Source organism: Gracilinanus agilis, chromosome 6, assembly GCF_016433145.1.
Source record: "Gracilinanus agilis isolate LMUSP501 chromosome 6, AgileGrace, whole genome shotgun sequence".
In the NCBI taxonomy this organism is placed as follows: Eukaryota; Metazoa; Chordata; class Mammalia; order Didelphimorphia; family Didelphidae; genus Gracilinanus; species Gracilinanus agilis.
Window position 1 is genome coordinate 126,960,637 of NC_058135.1, and position 21,632 is coordinate 126,982,268.

The 21,632-nt window shown below is 36.9% G+C and overlaps 1 protein-coding gene across 1 annotated transcript; it reads right to left on the bottom strand.

Moving 5' to 3' along the window:
* Window positions 1-643: 643 nt before the first annotated feature.
* LSM6 (LSM6 homolog, U6 small nuclear RNA and mRNA degradation associated) lies at window positions 644-19,418 on the bottom strand. Its single transcript, XM_044680928.1, has 4 exons — window positions 19,358-19,418; window positions 9,152-9,256; window positions 5,868-5,981; window positions 644-852 (listed from the first exon to the last, which is right to left on the bottom strand). The coding sequence occupies exons 2-4, from the start codon at window positions 9,243-9,245 to the stop codon at window positions 818-820; spliced, it is 243 nt and encodes an 80-aa protein (XP_044536863.1). The 5' UTR covers window positions 9,246-9,256; window positions 19,358-19,418; the 3' UTR covers window positions 644-817.
* Window positions 19,419-21,632: the final 2,214 nt, after the last annotated feature.

A 21,632-nucleotide genomic window follows, 5' to 3' on the forward strand; every position in this document is an offset into this window, starting at 1 on the left:
CATTTTTGCCTAAGGAAAAAGATATCTATAAAAATCTAACTAGAAAAGTGTCCGAGAAGACCAGTGTAGGGAGATGCCAAAATGACTCATGCTAGACTTAACAAATGAAAAAGTTTTACTTAATTGGCACAGTTAACATACATACTGTAACTTAGTTCTTTCCCTGTGCGTCCCTTTTTTAATGAAATGTCACCATTACATCTGATTCAAACAACTTAATTTGCTTTCTCTTTTCCCCTCATATCTACTTCCAGGCAATTTAACTGGTCAGCACCTAAACTTAAAAATTTACAGACATTTTAAAAAGTTTCTAACCAAAACTGTTTATCTTTTTTGGAAAATGTACCCTAATACATATGTGATTTGTGGGTAGCCAGGGAAGAAAAGCAATGAAACAAGGGGCAACACTTCTTGAAATTGCCTAAATTATTGTCCCATCCAACTGTTTTATTTTCAGTCAAGGAAATGAGAAATAAAAAGACATCTTCCTATTAGATATTCATTACTACTTAAAATTGGGAGAAAAAAAATATTTTGCAGCAGCAGTAGGTAACAAAGATTTGTTACCTTTTATGATTATTTTTTAAATTTATCACTGACACAGCCATAAGATCATCAGAACTTAAAGGATAAAAGAACTCTGTACAACTGAAACCATTAGTTTATGTATGTTTAAAAAATCTCTACTTCCTCCTCTCAAGTCAGTGCATAAGCAACAATGAAAACAGGAAAATTTACATGACAAAAGTAAGAAATAGTTTTTTAAAAATTAAAAAATACAAAACTACAAAAAAAAATTTTTCCTTTGCTGGTGTCTTCACATTCTTCTCTTCTGTGTACTTATATATAACACTGAAAAAGAAAATAGAAATTGATTAAAAGGAATATTCTTAAAAACTATAACATCAAGTTTTATTAAAAATATTATTTCAATTTCCTAGTTTTAAAAAACAAATTTCAAGAGAACACAATTTACAATATGAAATGAATTTTAGAACATATTACTTTATAAAATACTCTAGGCTTAAGCTTAAAGTCCAGAGAAGTACATCCTGGTTTTGGCTCTGGAGCTTACTCATTTTGACATTTTCATGAAATTAAAGAGGCACCTCAGAGTGATGCCAAGAAGATAAAATAAGCTAATCCATGTTGATATATACTAGGCATATAAATTCCTACAAAACTTCAACATATCATGTTCATGCTCCCAGAAAAATGAAAGTTTTCTGTATACCTGAGATGATTACTATTTATCCTCCTTGAAGGATATCAGAATAAAGTCTAGAAAAGGATAGAATATAACACTGGAAAGAGCACTAGATTCAGAGAAAGAAAAGTGGGTTCTACGTCTTGTGTCTGCCAGAACTTTAAGCAAATCGTAATTTCTCAACCTCCCAGGGCTGCTATTAAGGAAGTATTTGATAAGTTTTAAAGCAAGCACCACCTATATGAAATCAGTCAGTCGGTCAATAAGCATTTATTAAGTGCCTACTATGTGCCAGGCACTGTGCTAAGTGCTAGGGATACCAAGAAAGACAAATGATAGAGAGTAGCTGATCTCATATTCCCAAGTCTATATTTTTTGTTTTCAGAATTGCATTTTCTGCCCTTTGCTCTACTTGTAATTTTTTGTTCTAGTCCTCCCTACCACTCAATATAAATATCAAACTCACTGTTTCATTTATTAAAACAAATCCAACTGATGGGGAGAAGGAAGGAATACAACTTTTATTAAGTGCTTACTGTGTGCAAAGTACAGTGCTAAGTAACGGTGCTACAAAGAAAAATAGTCCCTGCATACAGGTATCTCAGAAGCTAATAGATAGAGAACAAAAACTGAAGATTTCAGTGGTTAGTAAGATGGAAAGATTCTGCCATCCTTAAGGTGCAACAGCAAAGGACATATTTGCTAATGCCTCTTCTTTCTTATTAGATGTGTGACCCTGGGCAAGTCACTTTGTCTCAATTTCCTCAACTGTAAAACGGGGGCAAGAGTAGCACTTACTTGCTAGGATGTTGGGAAGATTAAATGAGATAATTTTTTTTAAAGCACTTAGCATTAGTGCTTGGCACAGAGCGGGTGCTATCAAAATGCCAGCTCTTATTATTGTTCCTTTCTTCATTAGTGTCAGTTCCACTGATAAAATCCTCAGTTTATGATGCTGAACCATTTGAGAGAAGCAAGGACTTTACTGACAAGAATTTTCTTTCTGAGTTACTCTTGAATTCAGAGTCTTAGATTATCTCTAGTAAGGTTCAAGGGAAGATGCCCCATGTGTGGCAGCTGACTGGTGGTTGGGGGAAACGACTGCCCCTTCTCCATAGGAGCCGCCTTCCCCAGATGATAGCTGCGGGGCTGCTGAGAAGCAGGATGAGTGGTCAGGGTTCTTGTGCCTATTAGTGTTGTAGGTGGTGACAATGAGAAAAGTTTGTCCTCCCCTTCCCTACGTTCTTTCTTTCTTCAATAATGGCTGCCAGGGCATGGCTGGAAGCAGGTCTGGTAGTTTAAACACTGCTTTTTCTAAAGTTCTTGGGTTCAATGTCTGTCAGAGTCTTGGGGAAGATGGTGGTGATGGTAAGACTTGCCTGGCACAAAATGCATCCCATCTCATCTCCAGTGTTTTAGTCAGGAGGGCTTGGCGACCCCATGGGTGTCAATTGGTAGGAATGGCTGACCCCTAGGGTTGGGCTGGGACCAGGGGTGTGCAGGTGCTACCACTCCCAAGGCTCCCTCTCAACAGGCAGATGCTTGTTGGCAGAAGCTGATCAGAAGTTGGTGGTGGTGGTAAAGAGGAAGGTGGCCCCTCTCTTCACAATGATTTTCTCCCCTCAATGATGGCAGTGGCAGCTGAGCCGATAGGTTGTTGAAAGGGCCCTCAGAGACCACCTAAAGTTCTTAACCTGGAATCCATGAACAAGGGGTCTGTGAACAGATTTGCAAGGTCTATGAATTTGGATGGGAAAAAAATTATGCCCTTATTTTCACAAACCTTTGGCTTCCTTCATAATCCTGCATATTTTGTTTTAAGTATTCACAACGTCATTCTGAGAAAGGGTCTGTGGGCTCTTCTACTGATACAGAAAAGGTTAAGAACTCTGATCTAGTCGAATGAAGGTATCCTGGCACTAAACTCAGGTTAAAAGCTATGAGATCAATAGTGAATGAGACACGTAATAGTTGTTTCTTGAATATGTCTATATACCTAACCAATCTGCTCTCTTAAAAAAAATCTGGCTTGTGAGTATTGGTCAGATTCTGGTCAGATTCATGAGAGGTCCATTGTTATTCAAAGCACAGCTTAGAGATGTCAAGTCTGTTGTTGACAATAGTCATTAAGAAACTTCTAGGTAAAAATGCCCTACATATTAACCAAGTGAACCTTGGCTTTTCTCCAAGACCTAAGGAAAAGTGTTCTGAAGCACCTGGGTTATGAATTAGTAAGAATTTTCATATAATTGCCATTAATAAGGTTATGGGAAAGGTCACAAACAAATTCAGCAGGGAATACACCTATTTCCAAAGGGGAGGGAGTGGAAAGAAAGAGAAGATCACTCATCAAACAGCTGGCATTAGTACAGTCTTTAATATTCAAAAGTACTAGTATCTTCTGACTATAACTGAGAGTTTAGAACACTAGGATCACCACTAGTCATTAAATAATCTGGTCTAAATACCTGGATCAAAGAACCACAAAAGGATAAAAATACTGAGTTTTTTAAAATAGGTATCTTTGAAGGCACCTCCTGACTGCCAGAATTAAGTGCAAAAATACTTTCCCTTCCAGCAGAGGATGGATCTTTTGCTGTTCTGACAAAGGACAAATAGGCAGCAGACAAGGTAAGCTAGCCATAAAAGGTCAGTAAGTGAAAGAAGCAGCCAATTCCTTTAGGAGATAAGGAATCACGCCTCAGAGACAGAGGTAAAAAGAGAGGGCTCATACCTAGTTGTAGGGCAGGAAAGGTGGCTGGCTAGAGTAATAGAGAAAAAAATAATACAGGACCCAGATGGTAAATGAAGAAGTCTTTCTAGGGTCACTGAAATAATTAATGGAGTGTTCATAATACTATCACTGTTCCTAGGAGTCAGGTCAATATGAAATAACTCCATTCAATACTTCAAAAATTTAGTGGTTTCATTGATGGTATTTCCTTTGACCGATGCAGATCAGAGCTCCTCCCAAGGCCCCTTGTAGCAACAGACAAGATTCCTGAAATGAGGTGGCCAATGATGAACCTTTCCACACTTAGCCATCCTCCTCTACTGCCAGGACTGTATTCACTACAGTTTGTAAATTTGCCAGAACTTAGCTAAAATAGCCTTTCAGAACTCAAGAGTCATCACTACCACGATGATGCCACGATGAGGCATCAGAGAAGAATTTTAGTATTATAAATGCTCTTATATAAATGAGCAAGCTAAAGACATGGGAATAAGTGAGAGATTATTTTACGGGACATAAAATGTTTTAAAATAATAAGAAAAATAAGATGCAAAACTTTGGAAATTCTGAACCTGGTATCCAAATGGGAAGACTGCATACACAGAAATACTTTTTCGTGGTACTTTTAAAGCAAGAAAAAGACAAAAGCTCTGACACAAAGAAATATGGTAGCATAGGAATAGGAAGGAGGTATGTATTTCAAAAGTCAGCTTGGGTGGAATCATAGCAAAACAGTTTGTGAATCAATGGGTTAATAAATAAGTTGTCCAAGAACACATAGTATCAAATCAAGTTTTTGAAAAGAATTAGAACTTTTAGTTCCCATTGGTGGAGCACATAAAAAAAATAGGATAGAGAATAGGTTATTAGACTTGTGATTTCATTGGGGTAGGTAACTCCCAAAGGAGGAAATTCCCTCTACTAATCAAGGTTAGTATCTTCTCTAAAATTCATAATCTTAAAGATTAACCTAAACATGTGAGAAGGCACACTGACTTGGCCAGTACCACACAGCAAGTTGGTGTCAGGGATTGGATTTGAACTCAGGACATTCTGGCCTCAAGGCAATCTCTTTATCCAATCTGTCACACTACCTCTTCATATAAGAAATAGCTCCCATTAATTTAGACACCAACTTTATATTAGGTTTTAAATTTCAAACTCTGACCAATTATTCTTCAAACTAATAGAATGCTATGAATGTCATTATTACATTATTGTCCTATCTCACTGACTTTAGAGCATTTCCTAATCACTAATTCTTAAAAGTACAACTCAAAAAGCATCTGATGTAACCAATGGTGAAAGATCACTTTGAGATAAATTACTGGAAATATTATTCAATTAATGATAAATCTAGGAAATTCTGCTTCAAAACTCAATTTTCTTAACCCATTAAAAAGCTAAGAGATAAGATGTAGTATAGCAAAAATTGGAAATGTAAAGATCTGGGTTCTGATCTCAGTCAGCTTTAACTTGCTGTGTGATCTCTTTGGACTCCTGTAAAGGAGTTCCCAACATTTTTTAGCCCTGGTATCCCCTGGTTTTCATCACAACCTCTCCAAGTCTCCTATCTAATGAATATGAAAGTAAATTTTAGAGTTCGCCATGTAGGTTTAAATAAAAATAAAGAGATAATTTCAATAGGTTAATATATTTATTAAATATTTCCACAGCCCTCAAAAAATTGTGCATACCCCATGCTGGAAATTCCTGCACTACAAGGCAATGTCTAGGGTCCTTTAGTTCTAAAATTTAAGTACCTATGAAAGCACAAATTTAAACATTTTATTGCCATGCCTCACTATAAATAGATATAAAGAGAGAAACTGCACTGTGATTTAAAACATACAGAAATACTGATTGCAATTATGAAAAATCATTTCAGAAGCACAGTTATAGTTAAAAAAAAAAAAAGGACATTACCATTGTTTCCTCGAATAAATGCATCCCCATATTTATTCTTTAGTTGTCCATTTACATATTCTTCTGTTTGCTCCAGAGCTATATTCATGTAGCCATCCAGGCAAGCCAGGACACCTAGAGACGCATTACGATAAAGACGAAATACAAAGTAAATCAAGCTTGAAAATCAAGGGGTAAATCATATACATGACAACTCTCTTTTGTTCCACTGGATACTGCAGGTTTAATATAAATTCAAACTCTAAGTGACAAAGAAAAATTAAATTTTTTTTAATTAAAAAATTTTAATTTATTTTGAATACTTTCCCATAGTTACATATTTCATGTTCTTTCCCTCTTCCCCCAACTCCCTGTAGCCAACTCACAATTCCACTGGGTTTTACATGTATCATTGATTAAGACCCAATTTCATATTATTGATAGTTGGACTAGTTATCGTTCAGTATCTAAAAATTAAAAAATTTTTAAAAACTAAAAATTTCTATATGCCAAATATAAATAAAATCTGAAAAGAATAAGATATGAGCAGTGGATTTGCATTCACAACCACCAGGTAAAACAATGACCCTTCATTTATCTTTTTAAAAGCCTGCAGAAAATGTAACAGAATATTCTTAATCACTGTAAATTTCCTATTTTGAAAGCTAAAAATTTGAAAACTGCTACAGTTACACAGCAATAAATGGCCATTCTCTAATACAGCATTATTCCAATGGTACTGTCTTTCACATTAAACACTAAATCAAAAAGCCTGATCTGGCTAATTTAATTCATCCTTTCACAATGTCTACAGCAGCAGATGAACTTATCACAGTGTTAAGTGGAAGGCTCCCCAATCTGTTGAAATAATAGAACTGGAGACAGCAGGTGCTAGTGAAAGAACATCTCAAAGTGGTGACTCACAGTGAGGAGCAGCTTGAGAATACAGAACAACATATTGCACTGTGACACATTCCATTTTGTTTTGTTACAGTTACAATATATTTTCAAATCAAAGCTACTATAGAAAAGTAGCTAAATGCATTCCAAAACAGCTTTCCAGGAAACCACTCTAGTACATTCTTTTAATCATACTGAGGTGACATAAATTTTGCAGAACTTTCACCTGCCAACTTTCTACTTTGTCATTTCAGGATAGAATTTTGTAGGTTTCTTACTCAAAGTCTCTAAACTGAAGTGATACTTTCCAGGAAAATCTGCAAAGTGAAATGAGAACTATAAAATTCAATTCTCTTAAGCAAAGGAAAATAATTAATAGTTAGTAGATTATTTTAAAGTCATGACTTCGTTAATATGCTCCACATTCTCTGAATGTGCACTCATTATCCTCCAAACAACAGCAAAAAAGATTGTTTTTCAAAATGGCATATGTATAACAAGAGCAGGCTAAGGAGATTAATTTATAAGAATCTTACTTTTTGGGGAAAGCTTTGTTAAAAAAAGGGCTTTATAAAGCATTAAAATCAGATACTGTTAAATAAAATTTAGGTATAATTTTAGGAAACGAACTAGTTTTTAGCCTAATTTCTTTATAAATATTTAAAGACATTTTTCTGAGGCATAGTTTACATGCTTTTAATGGCTTCCACCTCCAATTATGTGAATTTGTTTGAAAAGAAAAAGTGTTTTATAGTTAAACTTCCATCTTCTGATTAAAAGATATTTCCCCCATAGCAACAACTAGTAGATCTTCCAAATGAAGACATCAGTTAAACTGGATATAGAGAGGCTTGAACTGGAATTTTTTCTAACTCCTCTTAACTAGCTCTATGAACAGACTATTTTATTGAAAGCATTTTGAATAACCACAAAAGAAGTACAATTTTTACTATAATATTTTCTAATGGTTTAATAATATTTGGCTTAAGCACTTCCAAAGGCAAAAACTACTCTTTATTTCCTCAACATCCAAAGTATGCTCAGCATTGTTAGAACATACAGAACACACTGTCCTTTCCCTAATCAATTAGCTCATATATTCAAGTCCCAGGAAAACCATTACTTTCTTTGGGCTTGCTGAAGGTTTATGGCTAAGAAGCAATGCATGGATGTTTCATATTGCCTCTCTACACAGTATAAGTCCATTAACCCAACCATAAAATGTGTATATTATTCACCTTGGCAAGTGTCAAAATATGCTAAATAAAAAACTAGGTCAGTTATAACAAGAAAATTTAGGCCAAAAAAAAGTCTACAAAACCTTAATATATGGAATAAAGACAGAATTGCCAGTCTGAATTATCTATATTGTACATATCAAATTTCCTAAATAATTTAACCTTCATTTTGTCTGAGAAGGCAACTACTGTCAATATAAAGGAAATCTGCCCTGCCCCCAACAGATCTAGCAATTTTGGCAGCATTCATGACTAAATTGATTTATTTAGTCATGAAAGCGATCCCCCAAATCTGAACATTTTAAATCATAACAAATCAGTTAATAAAGTGTTTTCTTCATACCAACCCTCTTTGCAAGTATTTTTAATATATATTTTGATGGTAAAATAACTGAAGCTTAGAGAGGGTAAGTGATAACCTTAGCTACAGTTATTAAGTATCAGTATGTGAATTCAGATCTTAAGATCTCAGTTCAGAGTTCATTCCATTCCTTCATGACTTTAAAAAAAAAAAAGCCTTTAGGGGGTAGCTGGGTGGCTCAGTGGATGGAAAGCCAGGCCTAGAGATGGGAGGGAGGTCCTAGGTTCAAATCTGGCCTCAGACACTTCCCAGCTGTATGACCCTGGGCAAGTCACTTAACCCCCATTGCCTAGCCCTTACCACTTTTCTGCCTTGGAGCCAATACACAGTATTGACTCCAAGATGGAAGGTAAGGGTTTTATTTAAAAAAAAAAAAAAAAAAAAGCCTTTAGAGACTAAAGTTCTGAACTAAAGAATTCTGTTTCTCTCTTAAGAACAAAGACAGCTTTAAAGTCATATCTTTTGTTCAGAAAAAAAGTTACTAGAAAACTTGATGGTCCACAGATTTAAAATAGATTACTAAAAGACAAGAGCTATTGTGACAATCCCAGGATATAGTATCAATATCCAAAATCCTTAACTCCATAGTTGATCCTCACTCTGTTGTGGATATCATTAAAGATACTAAAATACTAAAAGTGTTTAAGAAAAGGAAGCTTATTAAGACAGCCCAAGATAAAAGACTATAAAATACCATTACCAACATGTCTTTATCTACTAGAAGTTCTAAAAATGGTTCCCCAAAAGTGAAACCATACCATTTAGTTATAAAGGTATATAAAATGTGTAAGGCAAGAAAGTATTACCTCGGTAATCCACTCCAGAATTTAACTTTACTACAACTGGTCTTCCTATGATCTGCTTTAGGAAATCACTTGGAGTTTGCTTTCGTAGACTCATTTTTAGTAATTCTGTTAAGAGAACAAAAAAGAAAAAGAATAAGAAAACAGTAAGTCAATTATCCACCTAAGAGAGAAAACAAACCCAGATAAATTCTTTACAGAAAATAAACTGCCAAAGTACTAGATAAAAACAAAATTTCAGAATGCAAACTGAAAACTTTAACAAATTAAAAAGTTCTTAGGATATTCAAAGATTTAAAAACAAACAAAAAAAAAGCAAACAAAATACAAGCTAAAATTCAAAATACAAACGAAATATTAATAAAATCAATGTACTTTAAATTGTAGCTATTTACCAAAAAATAGAGGGGCAGAGAAACACTATATGTAAAACTATCAAATTAAATTGCCAAGTAAAATGTAGCTTAACATTTTTTCTGTAGCTCATTTTGTTTTACAATAGGGACTTAGAAAGATTTGGGAAGCAAAACAAATAAACTAGATTCACATCAATTCTGCAGAGTTTAGGGATGAAACCTGATTTTGAATGTAATTTCTTTCATTCTAGTCAAATTCAGCAGCTACCTAGCTTCTAGATTGCAAGGTAGCAGACATTTAAAAAAAACACATTCTTCCCTCAAGAATGATTTTCAAAGATTTTTACTATCTGAAAAAGAATAAAATGGAGTGAAGCATTTTTCAAATTACTCCCTAATAAATTCTTTGTACAAAATTGCAGAGGCCTAACATGCAGGTAGACTGCAAGTTGCGGGCTATCCTTTTAATAATTTGAGCTTTGCTAGCATTAGGGTAGTTATTTGAAATTTGACCAAGTGAATTATAGGGGATTCAACTATTTGAACAAGCTGCAAAATTTTTTTCTTCAGTTTTTATGCTATCCTATAGATATATCCTATATCCTAAATAAAGCTATCCACAAGAAAACAAGAACCTACTTCACCAAGACATCTTGATATCTATCTCATTCCTGTCCTCTTTCTCCTTAGAGAGCACCCTCTCTCCTTCCCCCAAACCTAAGCAAACCCAAAAATCCTACCTGAAGTTAATCTCAGCTTTGACCCTCTTGCTAGGGCCTAAGCTATCCTAGTGTAGATAAGTGAAAACTTACCAACCCACTGTATTTATATGATGCAGGGCCATTTCCTAACCAGTAATCTATCTGGAAATGAGGGTCTGACCAGGATAAGTATCTTGCACTGTGCTAGTGAACTCTTCCCTTTATCAACATAATGTTACCACTGATAATGACTTTTCTAGAACTGGCTTAACATGAGATTGCTGTATGGTTTCAGTCACAATCTCTGACTCTCAATACCAAAATCCCTTCCCAGACCTTGCTCCCCTATATGTGTTGTCCCCTCCACTAGAATCTAAGTTCCTTGAGAGTCTTACTTGTATATTTATATTCTCAGAACTAGCCCATGGTATGTATTTAATAAATCAAATATTTAATGATGGTCCATTATATGTAAAACACCATAGACTACAAAGATAAAGAAAATTTCTTCTTGTTTTTCAAAAGCTTAAATTATAGCCTTTATAGAAGGCAAGAATAGATTTAATAAGAATAACAATCATCTTAGTAAATTTTTTTGTAAGAGGGAGATTTGCAAATCAGCTTGATTTTGTCAAGGGGGAAAAAACTTCAAGTCATTCTTTAATTTTAGTTTCTGTTAACCAGACACTGAGAAACAAAAGGGAGAAGGGAGATCTATAAAGAAAAATGAAAGAGCAAATCAACTATTTGTCCACATTTCATAATTAGTTTACTCAATTCTGTTTATTACTAAACTGCCTAGTTGATCTGGCATCATGAAGAAAGTCTCAGTTGAGAATTCAAAGTACATTATAAGAATAATTGGAAACAATACCTTGCAGGGTCACACTGTATGAAAATTACACTGAAGCTATACTAAGTATAGGGAAGAAATTTAAAAAAACCAAAAACTAATAAAAAATTTAAGACCAATGAAAACTTTAAGTGTTCATTTTAGTGAGAAAAAAACAACCTATATATGTATAAACTACTTTATTTTAAGCCCAGGATAAATGATATTTCAAAGTGAAACAAACTGAATAGTAACCTTCTCTAAAAGAGAGAGATGAAGGTTAGCACTTTAGAGTAGGTTTAGCTTTAAATTCTGGGATGCTACCAAGATGAAAAAGACAATGATTAATAACCTCACTGTAGCTCAGTTTCCCTAAATACAATCTATGAAGCACTCTGTACACTTTGAGGGAGAACACTAAAATGCATGACTGAGTCAGATGTATAATATTATTAAGAATCTTAACTAATATTTCATGTAAGCAGAAAGGTCAGAAAACCTTAATTTCTATCACTAAGCCAACTGCTAACATTAGTCAATAAACATTTGTTAAGCACCTATTTTTGCTAAGTATAGTGCTAAACTCTGGGGACACAAGGAAAGGCAAAAGACAATCCTTGCCCACCAGGAACTCACAATCTAAGGGGGAAAGATCAACACATAAAAAGAAGCTGAAGAGGGGAGAGAGGAGAGAGGGTTATCCATCCTAGGGGCATAATGAAATCCTGAAGCCTGTTGGGAAATGATGAATTGTTTTCCCCGGGCTCCTCTGGCCATCCTCTATGCTCTCCAAATCAAAGACAGGAAGGGGACCAAGAGGCAGGGGAGAAATTTAGAAGTCTTGAGTTTCAAAGCTGATTTGATCTGTAGGAAGATAAATTTCTGAAAACAATGATGAAATCCAGTAGAATAATAATAAAGTTTCCACGGGGTGTCTGTCCTGGGCCCCTTCCTTAAAAGGAAGATCCAGGAGGAGCTCTTCATACCTGTACTCTACCCTCTTCAATAGGAGGATGGGGCCCAATGGGCTGTACTAAGGAGGATTTAAATTCAAAGTTGATCTGAACTTACATGAAAATTAATTTGTGGAGATAATACTAAATTGATAGATTTAGAAAAGGTTCTAGTAATTCTTAATAAGCCTCACAAATAATAATCCAAACTAGCCTGCCTCCTCTTTTTGTTCCTATAACTGCCACATCTTATGTATGATATCCATATACAAATAGAAATATCCTACATCACAGGAGTCAGGGAGTGTGGTGCTCCTGAGATCTGGAAAGTCCATGTAAAATTTTTTTTCCTCCCTTCATACCAGAGAAGCAATCTGAGATCTTTTCTTTTTCTTTTATGGGGTGCTTACAGTACCTTCTTGTAAAATTTGGATTAAGTATTTGGGCTTTATTTTATGGATTTTTGAGTTTCTAAAACTTTTTCTGTGTCATTTGTGGTTTCTGCAAAACTCTTCATTTAGTTTCCTACACCAACCCGCAATATAAGTAGCGATGTGGAAGGTATCTCTGTTAAGACAATGTGTGTTTACCTATCCCCCTAGAAAATACAGGTTTCATAAAGACAAGAGACTTTTTCTCAGTTTTGTCCCCAGTGCTGCCTGAACACAGTAGATGATTAAGAATGCCTACAGTTTGTCTCAAGTACCATTTTTTTTCTCTATATCATCTTCCCTTTTAACTCTGGCTGAGATCTCCTTTTATGACTACCATAAAACTCTCTACAACACATTTTGGAATTTTATTATGTTCAAGTTTTTCATTTCATTGTATGCTGTCTTGCATTGTTTCCAATTTTTTTTCTCATTTGTATGTCTAGTATTCCTCCAGGTCTATTAAGCTCCATGAAGGCAGGGACAACAATAAAGTCTCTTTTATCATTTAAAGCACTCGGTATACTAGATATGTTAATAGATAAATATTTAATGAACTGAATAGTAAAAAAAAAAAAAAAAAAAAAAAAAACCTTAGAAGTAGGCTGGTATCTTCAAATATACTGTTCTCTTCATTGTAAGAGACCAACATATTTTACATTGGTTTTTAGTATTTTTTTTTTATAGTTATTACTGCTACTTACTAGCTTTCTGATGATCACTTTATATTGGTAAATTTTAAAATGACAATTTCTTCCTTTTGTACATTTAAGTAAGTTTAAATTATCTTCTAAAAATGAAGTTGAAGACATAGTTCTTTTGACATTAATTTAAGAAGAAAACAAAATTCTGGAATGATGTAGCCACAAGAGTATCAGGGGATCTCCTGCAATGGTACCTTAAAACTTGTATAACGCATAAAGTACTGGATTTGGAATAAGATGATGTGGGTTTAGATCTCAGCTCTGTGCTTATAGGTTCATGGATTTAGAGATGGTAAGAACCTCTGAGGTCATATAGAACAAGCCTCTCACCCTAGAGTAAATGAATGAAAAAGCATTTATTAAGCACTTATGTGCTAAACTCTGGAGATACAAATAAAAAAACAAGCCAGTACTTTCTCTCAAGGAGCTCACAGTCTTAATTGGAAGAGTTAACACATATGAGATTTAGGCCACAGGATAGATGGATCAGCCTAAAAGCTCTAAGAGTATAACAGAGGATGGCATGACCCAGGTATCCTCAGGATACAATAGAAAATCAGATGGCAGTTCTGGAGGGCATAGCAGCAGAGATTAGGATATAATGGCACAGCAGATGGTTATGGTCTGGAGGTCTTACTTTTATTTATTCTGTTCTCTCATTGTAAAGGGGTAGAGGGAGCATGTGCACCTTTGCAATCTTAATCAAAATGCATAACCCCTTAGGCCTCAGTTTCCCTACTGGCAAAATAAAGGGCTTGAACCAGATTATCTGAGGTTCCTTTCAGATCTAAATTTTTTTCAACTAGTTTTTAAACTTCAGGAAATTCCCATTATGCACAAAGCACTTTAATAGTTAGTATGTCCAGAGCTAGTTCCTATGAACTTCTCTCTCTAAATTATAGGCATGGCCATCATCTCACTTGGCCCCCACCTAGTGTTTAAAATGAACTGCTTTATTTAATCAAAGCCAGCACATTTCATTTAGGCTGGCATGATATCCAGCACCACATCATTCACCGAACTGCATTGCACCACTGCCCTGCAGAGATTTTTAAAAAGAAAATGAAGGGGCAGGCAAGAAAACAGGTTTATTTGCTATTTCACAGAGGATACCAAAAGCCTATTTCTAAATATTTGGGAAGCACAATTTGAAACAGTCAGTGGGAGAGGTGGTTGGAAAAAGCCGAGAAAGGACTGAGATGAGAGCGAACTGTAAATTAGGAAACAGTTAGAACTGAGATATAGTGGCCAAAAAAGAAAAAAAAAATTCACATGTCATTTAGAGCAACATCCTCAGGGGAAGACTCAAGCAGGAAAAGTGACCATCCTTTCTCCTAGGAGGTATTAAATCTGAAAAATTTCACTTGGAACAATTCATACAGTTCTAGGTCAAACACATTTTCGACACCAGCAAGCTGTAGGGAAAAAGTAGAGTGCAATTCAATGAATATAGTGGTTGATAGAGATAGTGTTTAAAGGCAGCATCAAGAATTGAAGAGATCTCCAGTTTTTTTGATGACTTTAGCTCGAGTCCCTTACCTCTGATGAGGTAAAAAGTGGACCAGATTGAAACATAATAAAATAAGAGAAATAATAACTGATATTTACGTAGCACTTTAATGTTTATAAATTTCGTTACATACATTATTATGTCATTTGAACATAGTGGAAAGAGAATTTGGTATCTACTATCATAAAAGGAACTGCCAGAGTCTGTATTGCAGATTGAAGCATACCATTCCATACATTATTTCCTCCATGAATTTTTCTCTTAATGTAATCAATATATGTTCTTTCACAACATGATGAATGTAGAAATATGCAATGTATGATAATAACACATGTACAACCTATATCATATTATCTGCTATCCTGGAGAGGGGTAGAGAGAGTGGAGGGAGAGAGTATTAATCACAAAAAAGCAGAAAATAATTAAAATTTGTATTGACATGTGAAAAAATGTTTTTAAAATAGGATAAATAAATAGTGCTGGAGACATTAAAAAAAAAGGGGGGGGGGAATTTGGAATCAGAGACTCTAACCAAGGGACTTTGAATTCGGACTCTGCTATTGAATCCTGCTGAGACTCAGTTTCCTTGTAAGATTGTATTTTTAATCAGGCCTGCATATCATCTGTATAAGGCGCTCCAGACAAGGAACTTCCTCTACAAATGTAGATCAGCACCTTCTCTGTAACTTGTGATTTTAGAAAGTTGTCTATAGGCACTGAGAGGTTAAATGACTTGCCTGTATATTTTAGAAGCTCACTCTAACCCAAGATTTTCTGACTTAAGAGGCCAATTTTCTATTCACTATGCCTTGTTGCCTCAATGTATGATATTAGGGCATTGAAACAGATGAAACAGCTTTGTATGACAAAGAGTGTTAGATTTACGAGTTGAAAAAAGATGGGCTTGAATCCCACCTGTGATACTTAATAGCTGTGAGATCATGAACAAGTGAGAATTACTTTTGGCCTCAGTTTCCTCAGCTGCAAAATGAGAATAATAATACTTGTAGAGAGGCAAGATGATGTAATAAAGGGACAGAGAAATGGCTTTAGTCATAGACACAAGGTACATGCCAAGACTCTTCATATGATGATCGTGTAACTCTGAACAAATCACTTAACCTCTGTGTCCCTAAGCAACTTTTTAAGACAAAAAATGACAGAGTCAGCGCTGCAATGGTGAAGGAAGTCTCTTCACTCTGGGTTCCCTTCAATGCAATCACAGGTCTGGTCTGAAAACAATCCAAACTGTAACATGGCTTAATAAAGCGACTTACCCAAGTGAAATAGTATAAGTAAAACACTGAATACCTATATGAAAATCAACTTAAAAAATTAACTTGTAATTTCTTTGATAATGGGAACTCCCTGTGAATAAAGTACCTTTCTCCCAATGCAGATCCACAGCTGTCCTATAATTTACAGTCTTGAGAATAACCAAGGGAACTGAGAAGGTAAATGATTTGTCTAGGGCAGTGGTTCCTAAACTTTTTTGGCCTACTGCCCCCTTTCCAGAAAAAATATTACTTAGCCCCCTGGAAATTAATTAAAAAAATTTTTAATAGCAATTAATAGGAAAGATAAATGTACCTGTGGCCATCACCACCTCCCTGGATCGCTGCAGCACCCACCAGGGGGCGATTGCGCCCACTTTGGGAATCACTGGTCTAGGGTCACACCAAAATTTGAACTCAACATTCTCTAGATTTAGAAGCTTGCTCTCTCTTCACTGTATCATGTTGCTTCTATCATCATCATCATTGTCAAAAATATTATTATATCTTAAAATCTTTTAACTAATTAAGGTTAGGTCTGAAACTTACTCTTCCTTTTCTTCCACCTCAATTATGATGACTATGATGTAAGTTTGAAAATGGAAAGCAAAACTACTAACAAAATTCAAGGCTTGGAAGCTTCCAAACTATATTTCCATCCAGATCTTTCAAAACTTCTCTTCCTGAAAAGCTAATTATAGAACAGAGAATACTTAATAAATGTTGAATGGTGACAAGAAATAAACCAAAAGAAGCTTTTTCTTTTAAAGTTTGTGACTGAGGGCAGCTGGGTATCTCAGTGGATTGAGAGCCAGGCCTAGAGACGGGAAGTCCTAGGTTCAAATCTGGCCTCAGATATTTCCTAGCTATGTGACCCTGGGGAAGTCACTTAACCTCCACTGCCTAGCCCTTAACACTCTTCTGCCTTAGAACCAATATACTGTACTGATTCTAAGATGGAAGGTAAGGATTTAAAAAAAAAAAAAAAAAAGCTTGTGGCTAGGAAAGTAACCGTGAAAGCACACTTAAAGGAAACTCAGCTGTGAAATTCTAGCTAAATACCTTAGAAACTTTGAGTGTTGAAAGTTGTTTTTCAAATGGTTCTATCTAATGAAATAAAAGATGTAAAGTGTCTGAAAGTTAAACTGTCAAAATCTTGAAAAGGGATTCCATACCAAATCAGTTTCTCTCAATTTCTAATCCAATCCTACAAAATTTATGAAACTTTTCAGCACATGAGGCCCTTTGGATGGCTAAACGTATTAGAAAGAGGGCTGAATCTGGAGTCAAAATAACAATATGCAACATGACAGTTATGATGTACTTTATATTCCAATAGTGTTTAAAATTTTATTAACGCATTTTGTTAATATTAGCCATTTCCCAGTTTTATGTAAAAACCTTAATGTATGACACAGTATTATTATTATTATTCCCATTCTCCCTGTTGATCCCATAAACTCTCTCTTTCATTAAGAAATAGTTAAAACAAAAAACCTAAAGGCAAATTAACTGTTTATCAACCATCTATACCAGTGATGGTGAACTTTTTAGAGACCAAGTGCCCAAACTGCATCCTCACACTGCATGTGCGCCACCCCCATACCACAGACATAGGAGGGAAAAAGTGCTAGGCAGGTGATATCCTCAGGAGCATTGGAGAGAGGGAAAGTAGCAGCCCCTCCAGCATGCAATCTATACACAATATTCTGCTTTTCTGGTTCTCCTTAACTCTTATCAAGAGGAGGGAAATAAACTTCATTTCAATAATGCCTTTTCGAAATTCTAAATGCTTCTATAACAAAGTTCTGGCAAACTGAATAGCCTACAAAACAGTAATTTATATATCTCCAAAGCATAATCCGAACAAAACATTTCTAAAAAAGTAACCTCAACTTGGACCAGTATAGAAAATCCAGTGGTTAAGGTTTAACTCTATCTGCCAGGTCCTCACCAAGCAATTCTTAACATTTTTTTTTTCCCTAACAAGGTGGGGTCTAATTGAGGTAAGATAGAATTTGGAGCAGCCAGCAGATTTAGCCAAGTCTTCAGGGCTTCTGACAATGTTATGGGCTTTTGTATTTTTTAGATCTAGTCCTGACTGGTGATTTTATTGATAGAGAGAACTGTCTCCAAAGATATATACAACTCATATATATATACAAAGATATATAGAACTCATATATAACCTAATAAAGTCTTGGAAGGCTACTGAGGATCATTATTTAAAGTGACTTGCCCATGGTGAACAACTTAGCATGCAACAGAGGCAGAAATTGAAGTCTGGTTTTCCTGAGTCCAAACCTGGCTCTCTATTCTAATACCTCATGCTACCTCTGTACAGAGTTAACAAATGCTTTCTCTTTGGTGTGAATAAGAGACTCAGTTTAGGAAAATTGACCCATCACTGCAGCTTACATAGTTCTCCTTGCTTGGTGGTACTGAAAAGTTAAGGCGCTTGCCTTACTTAGTCAGTATAGGGTTGGATATGCAAAAAGCAAGATTGGAATCCTTGGGTCTTAGTGAATCCAAGGTCAGTTACTCATTTCCTATGCTCTTCTATGGGAGAATAAGTTTGCTAAATTAACTCGAATCCAAATCCTCCATTTTACAGGGGGAAAAAAAGTAGCACACCAAATAGAAGGGTTTCAAAGGTACTGAAGTCTAGGTTTTCTGCTCCACTTCAAACATAACTTCAACTCCCAGACAAACTGATTTCTCCTGTATGGACTTGTAGTCTGCCAAGCAGACCTAGGCTGTGCAGGTCGGTCACATTTGAGAGGCTGAAGCTAGTGGTCTTAGCCCCAGGTGGACAACCTGGGGGAAGGAGCACAGCTGGTCTTCAGCTGCCTACAGCGTTTCCTGCTCCGTAAAAAGAGGAGATGAACTGTAGGAGTTCTTAACTTTGGGTCCTGGGGCCCTCTGGTAGATGGGGAATACCCTTCTTGAAATAATGTTTGTAAAGGCATTAAATAAAATGCCCGGGATTTCAAAGAAAACTGGACGTATTAAAATAGAAAAAAAAATTTTTTTTAATGGCCTGAGGCCCTCCTCCTCCCCCCCACCCCCCAGAAGAGCTTCTGAAGATCGCTCCCTCTAGGTTCTGAATCAGAGTCGCCGGGGACCAGTGGGCCGGTCCCGCCAGGCTTCGGAACCCCAGATGCACCCTTCTTTCCCATGCGACAGGGGTGTTTTGCTCGTACCAAGCTAACCCGATCACCGCTCGCCCCAGGGGGCCGCCTTTCCCAGATTGTTGGGCTGGGCGCAGCACCCCTTGGGAGAACCCAGGAGCACCCCGCTAGAGGCCTCCAGAGAGAAGGCTTGGCACCCGGAAACGCTCGGGTCACCCAAAGCTGCTCTCTTGGGAGGACGCCACAATCCCCTACACCAAGGGTCACTCAGGCCTCGTGGACAGCCCCAGAATTCTTCCCACCCCGTAGCTGCTCACCTCTAAGATCCTTGGGCCAACCCCGGCCACAGCCTCGCCTCCACCTCCCGCCTAGCTCTCGCGCCCCCGCCCAGGCAAATACCAGTGCGGCCTAGCGCGCCTTGCCCAACCAATCGCGGCTCTCCCCGACTACGGTCAGCCCGCGGGGACAAAAAGACTGCACTCTGAAAGCGCCCAGACTCCCTCAGTAGAATGCCGCTCCTACCCACTCCCCGGTGGCTGCTGTAACTAAGGTGGAGCCCTGAGGGGCGGGGTAAATGCTTTGAGGGGGCGTGGCCAATAACAGCTCGGGGCTAGGTTTAAGAGGTGGAGAAGGGAATGGTTAGAAAGCAGTAGTGCATCTCTCTGAAACCCGAGTATAGAGGGCACCCAGAGCACTAGTGCCTGCCCCGGTGGGGTAGGTGGGTGTGCACGAGTGTGTGTTGGCCAGGATAGTATGTGTGCAAAAATCTTAAATTTACACTTGGTCCGAATAGTGGGTGTATGTGTATAGTGTGTATGTGTTTGTGCAAAAAGATTTACAGTTGCTCTGGGTAGTGTGTGTGATAATCAAAAATTGTTAGGATTGTATGTGTGTAGGTGTGATAATCACAGATTTATTGTTAGGATACTGGATGTGATGTGTGGGTGGATATGTATGATCATAGATTTGGTTAGGATAGTAAACTGTGGCACAGAGAATCTGAAAGGACTTTCCCAAAGTACTGAAGCAGTAAACTCCGGGACGGGGGAGAGAAACGGGGACTGAGACAAGAATTATGTAACCAGGGAAAAAATTAAAATTAAATAAAAATATATTTGGGAGAGAAAGAGTGTGAGAAAGAAGAGAGGAGAAGCAGAAAAAGGAGAGACAAAAAGATGGGGCAGAAGTAGAGAGTAGAGTCAAAGAGGCGGAGGGAACGCAGAAGAAAGGGAGAGGAAGGAAGAAGATAAGGGAAGGAAGGAGAAATTCAAAGGAGGAGGATAAACAGTGAGGTAACAGAAAAGGAAGGAGATAGGGAAGGGAGAGAAGAAGGAGAGGGGGAAATAAGGAAGGCAAGAAGAGGAGACATGAAAGGTAGGGGAGAGGGAATGAAGAGAGGAAATGTTGAAAAATAGGAAGGAATAGGAAAGAAGGAAGAAAAAAGGAGAAAAAGATGGAGAGGGATATGATGCATACATGGGGCAGCCACCCACACTGGTGTTATAGTGGTGTCCACACACAAAGGATGTCTCTTCACCTGCTCTCTGTAGACTGACACCCTCATTCCAGTCTTTATTTATACTGTGTTCCCAGAGAAGGAGAATTCCAATGTGGCTGCTTTCACCAGGACTCTCAGAATCCTGTGGTAAGGGGAATACAATTCCCTTACTCATGACTATAGCTCTCAATCTCCTCTTTGGTGCCCTTCTCTGTACATAAATAGCCACTAACAATAATGACACTTAAAAAAAATCTTAAACATAACCATTTACTTATCAACAAAGCAAAAAAATAATAGATAAACAATAAAGCAAATGCAGAAATAATGAGTCCGTCAAAATCCAATCACAAACCTGAGTTACATTCTTCCATCAATGACCTCAATATCTTTTGGGGAAAACAGGCCAGAACACAAGTGAGGAAAGATTCAGGAGGAAAGGTTCACAATTCTAGAACAGTAAAGACTGGTGCCCTCTTTTTGTCACAGGAATGTTCATAAAAATTCCTTAATGAACCTAAAATCTGTGTTGAGCAAATGCCTCCACTGCTAAGTTGGTTCTTGCTATGCTTGATTTTTATCTCACTGAGGATGATGTCTTAAAAAACTAATGGAGCTGATGAGTGACTTCACTGTTTTGGTAAAGCTCTCAGGCGCTTCCTCTTCTCAGCTAGACTCAAGTGCAAGTAAAGTATCCAGCACTTCCAGTGTCAAACTTAGTTGATGCTTAGACGATGAAATCTATCCTTTCTTATAGACCTAGGATCTGTGTCTTTCAGCTTATGGCTAGTAACCAAATACTCTTTTTTGTTTAATTAGGAAATATATGTTTGTCCCATAAAATAGAATAGTTTTGGTGTCTGTATTTATTGTCCTTAACCTGAACAATTATCCAATTCTTCATGTACATATCCCTGAAGCATGCTTTATTTTCCATTTGCCCCATGTTTAATAACTAGTTGCATTAAAAGTGAGTTGACTGGGGGGCAGCTGGGTAGCTCAGTGGATTGAGAGCCAGGCCTAGAGATGGGAGGTCCTAGGTTCAAATCCGGCCTCAGATACTTCCCAGCTGTGTGACCCTGGGCAAGTCACTT

Coding starts and splice junctions, on each gene's coding strand:
- LSM6 (XM_044680928.1), bottom strand. CDS start 9,245: ATGAGTCTACGAAAGCAAACTCCAAGTGATTTCCTAAAGCAGATCATA. Junction 5,982..9,151: donor TTCTGGAGTGGATTACCGAG/GTAATACTTTCT, acceptor ATGCGTCTCTAG/GTGTCCTGGCTTGCCTGGAT. Junction 853..5,867: donor ATTTATTCGAGGAAACAATG/GTAATGTCCTTT, acceptor TTTCTTTTTCAG/TGTTATATATAAGTACACAG.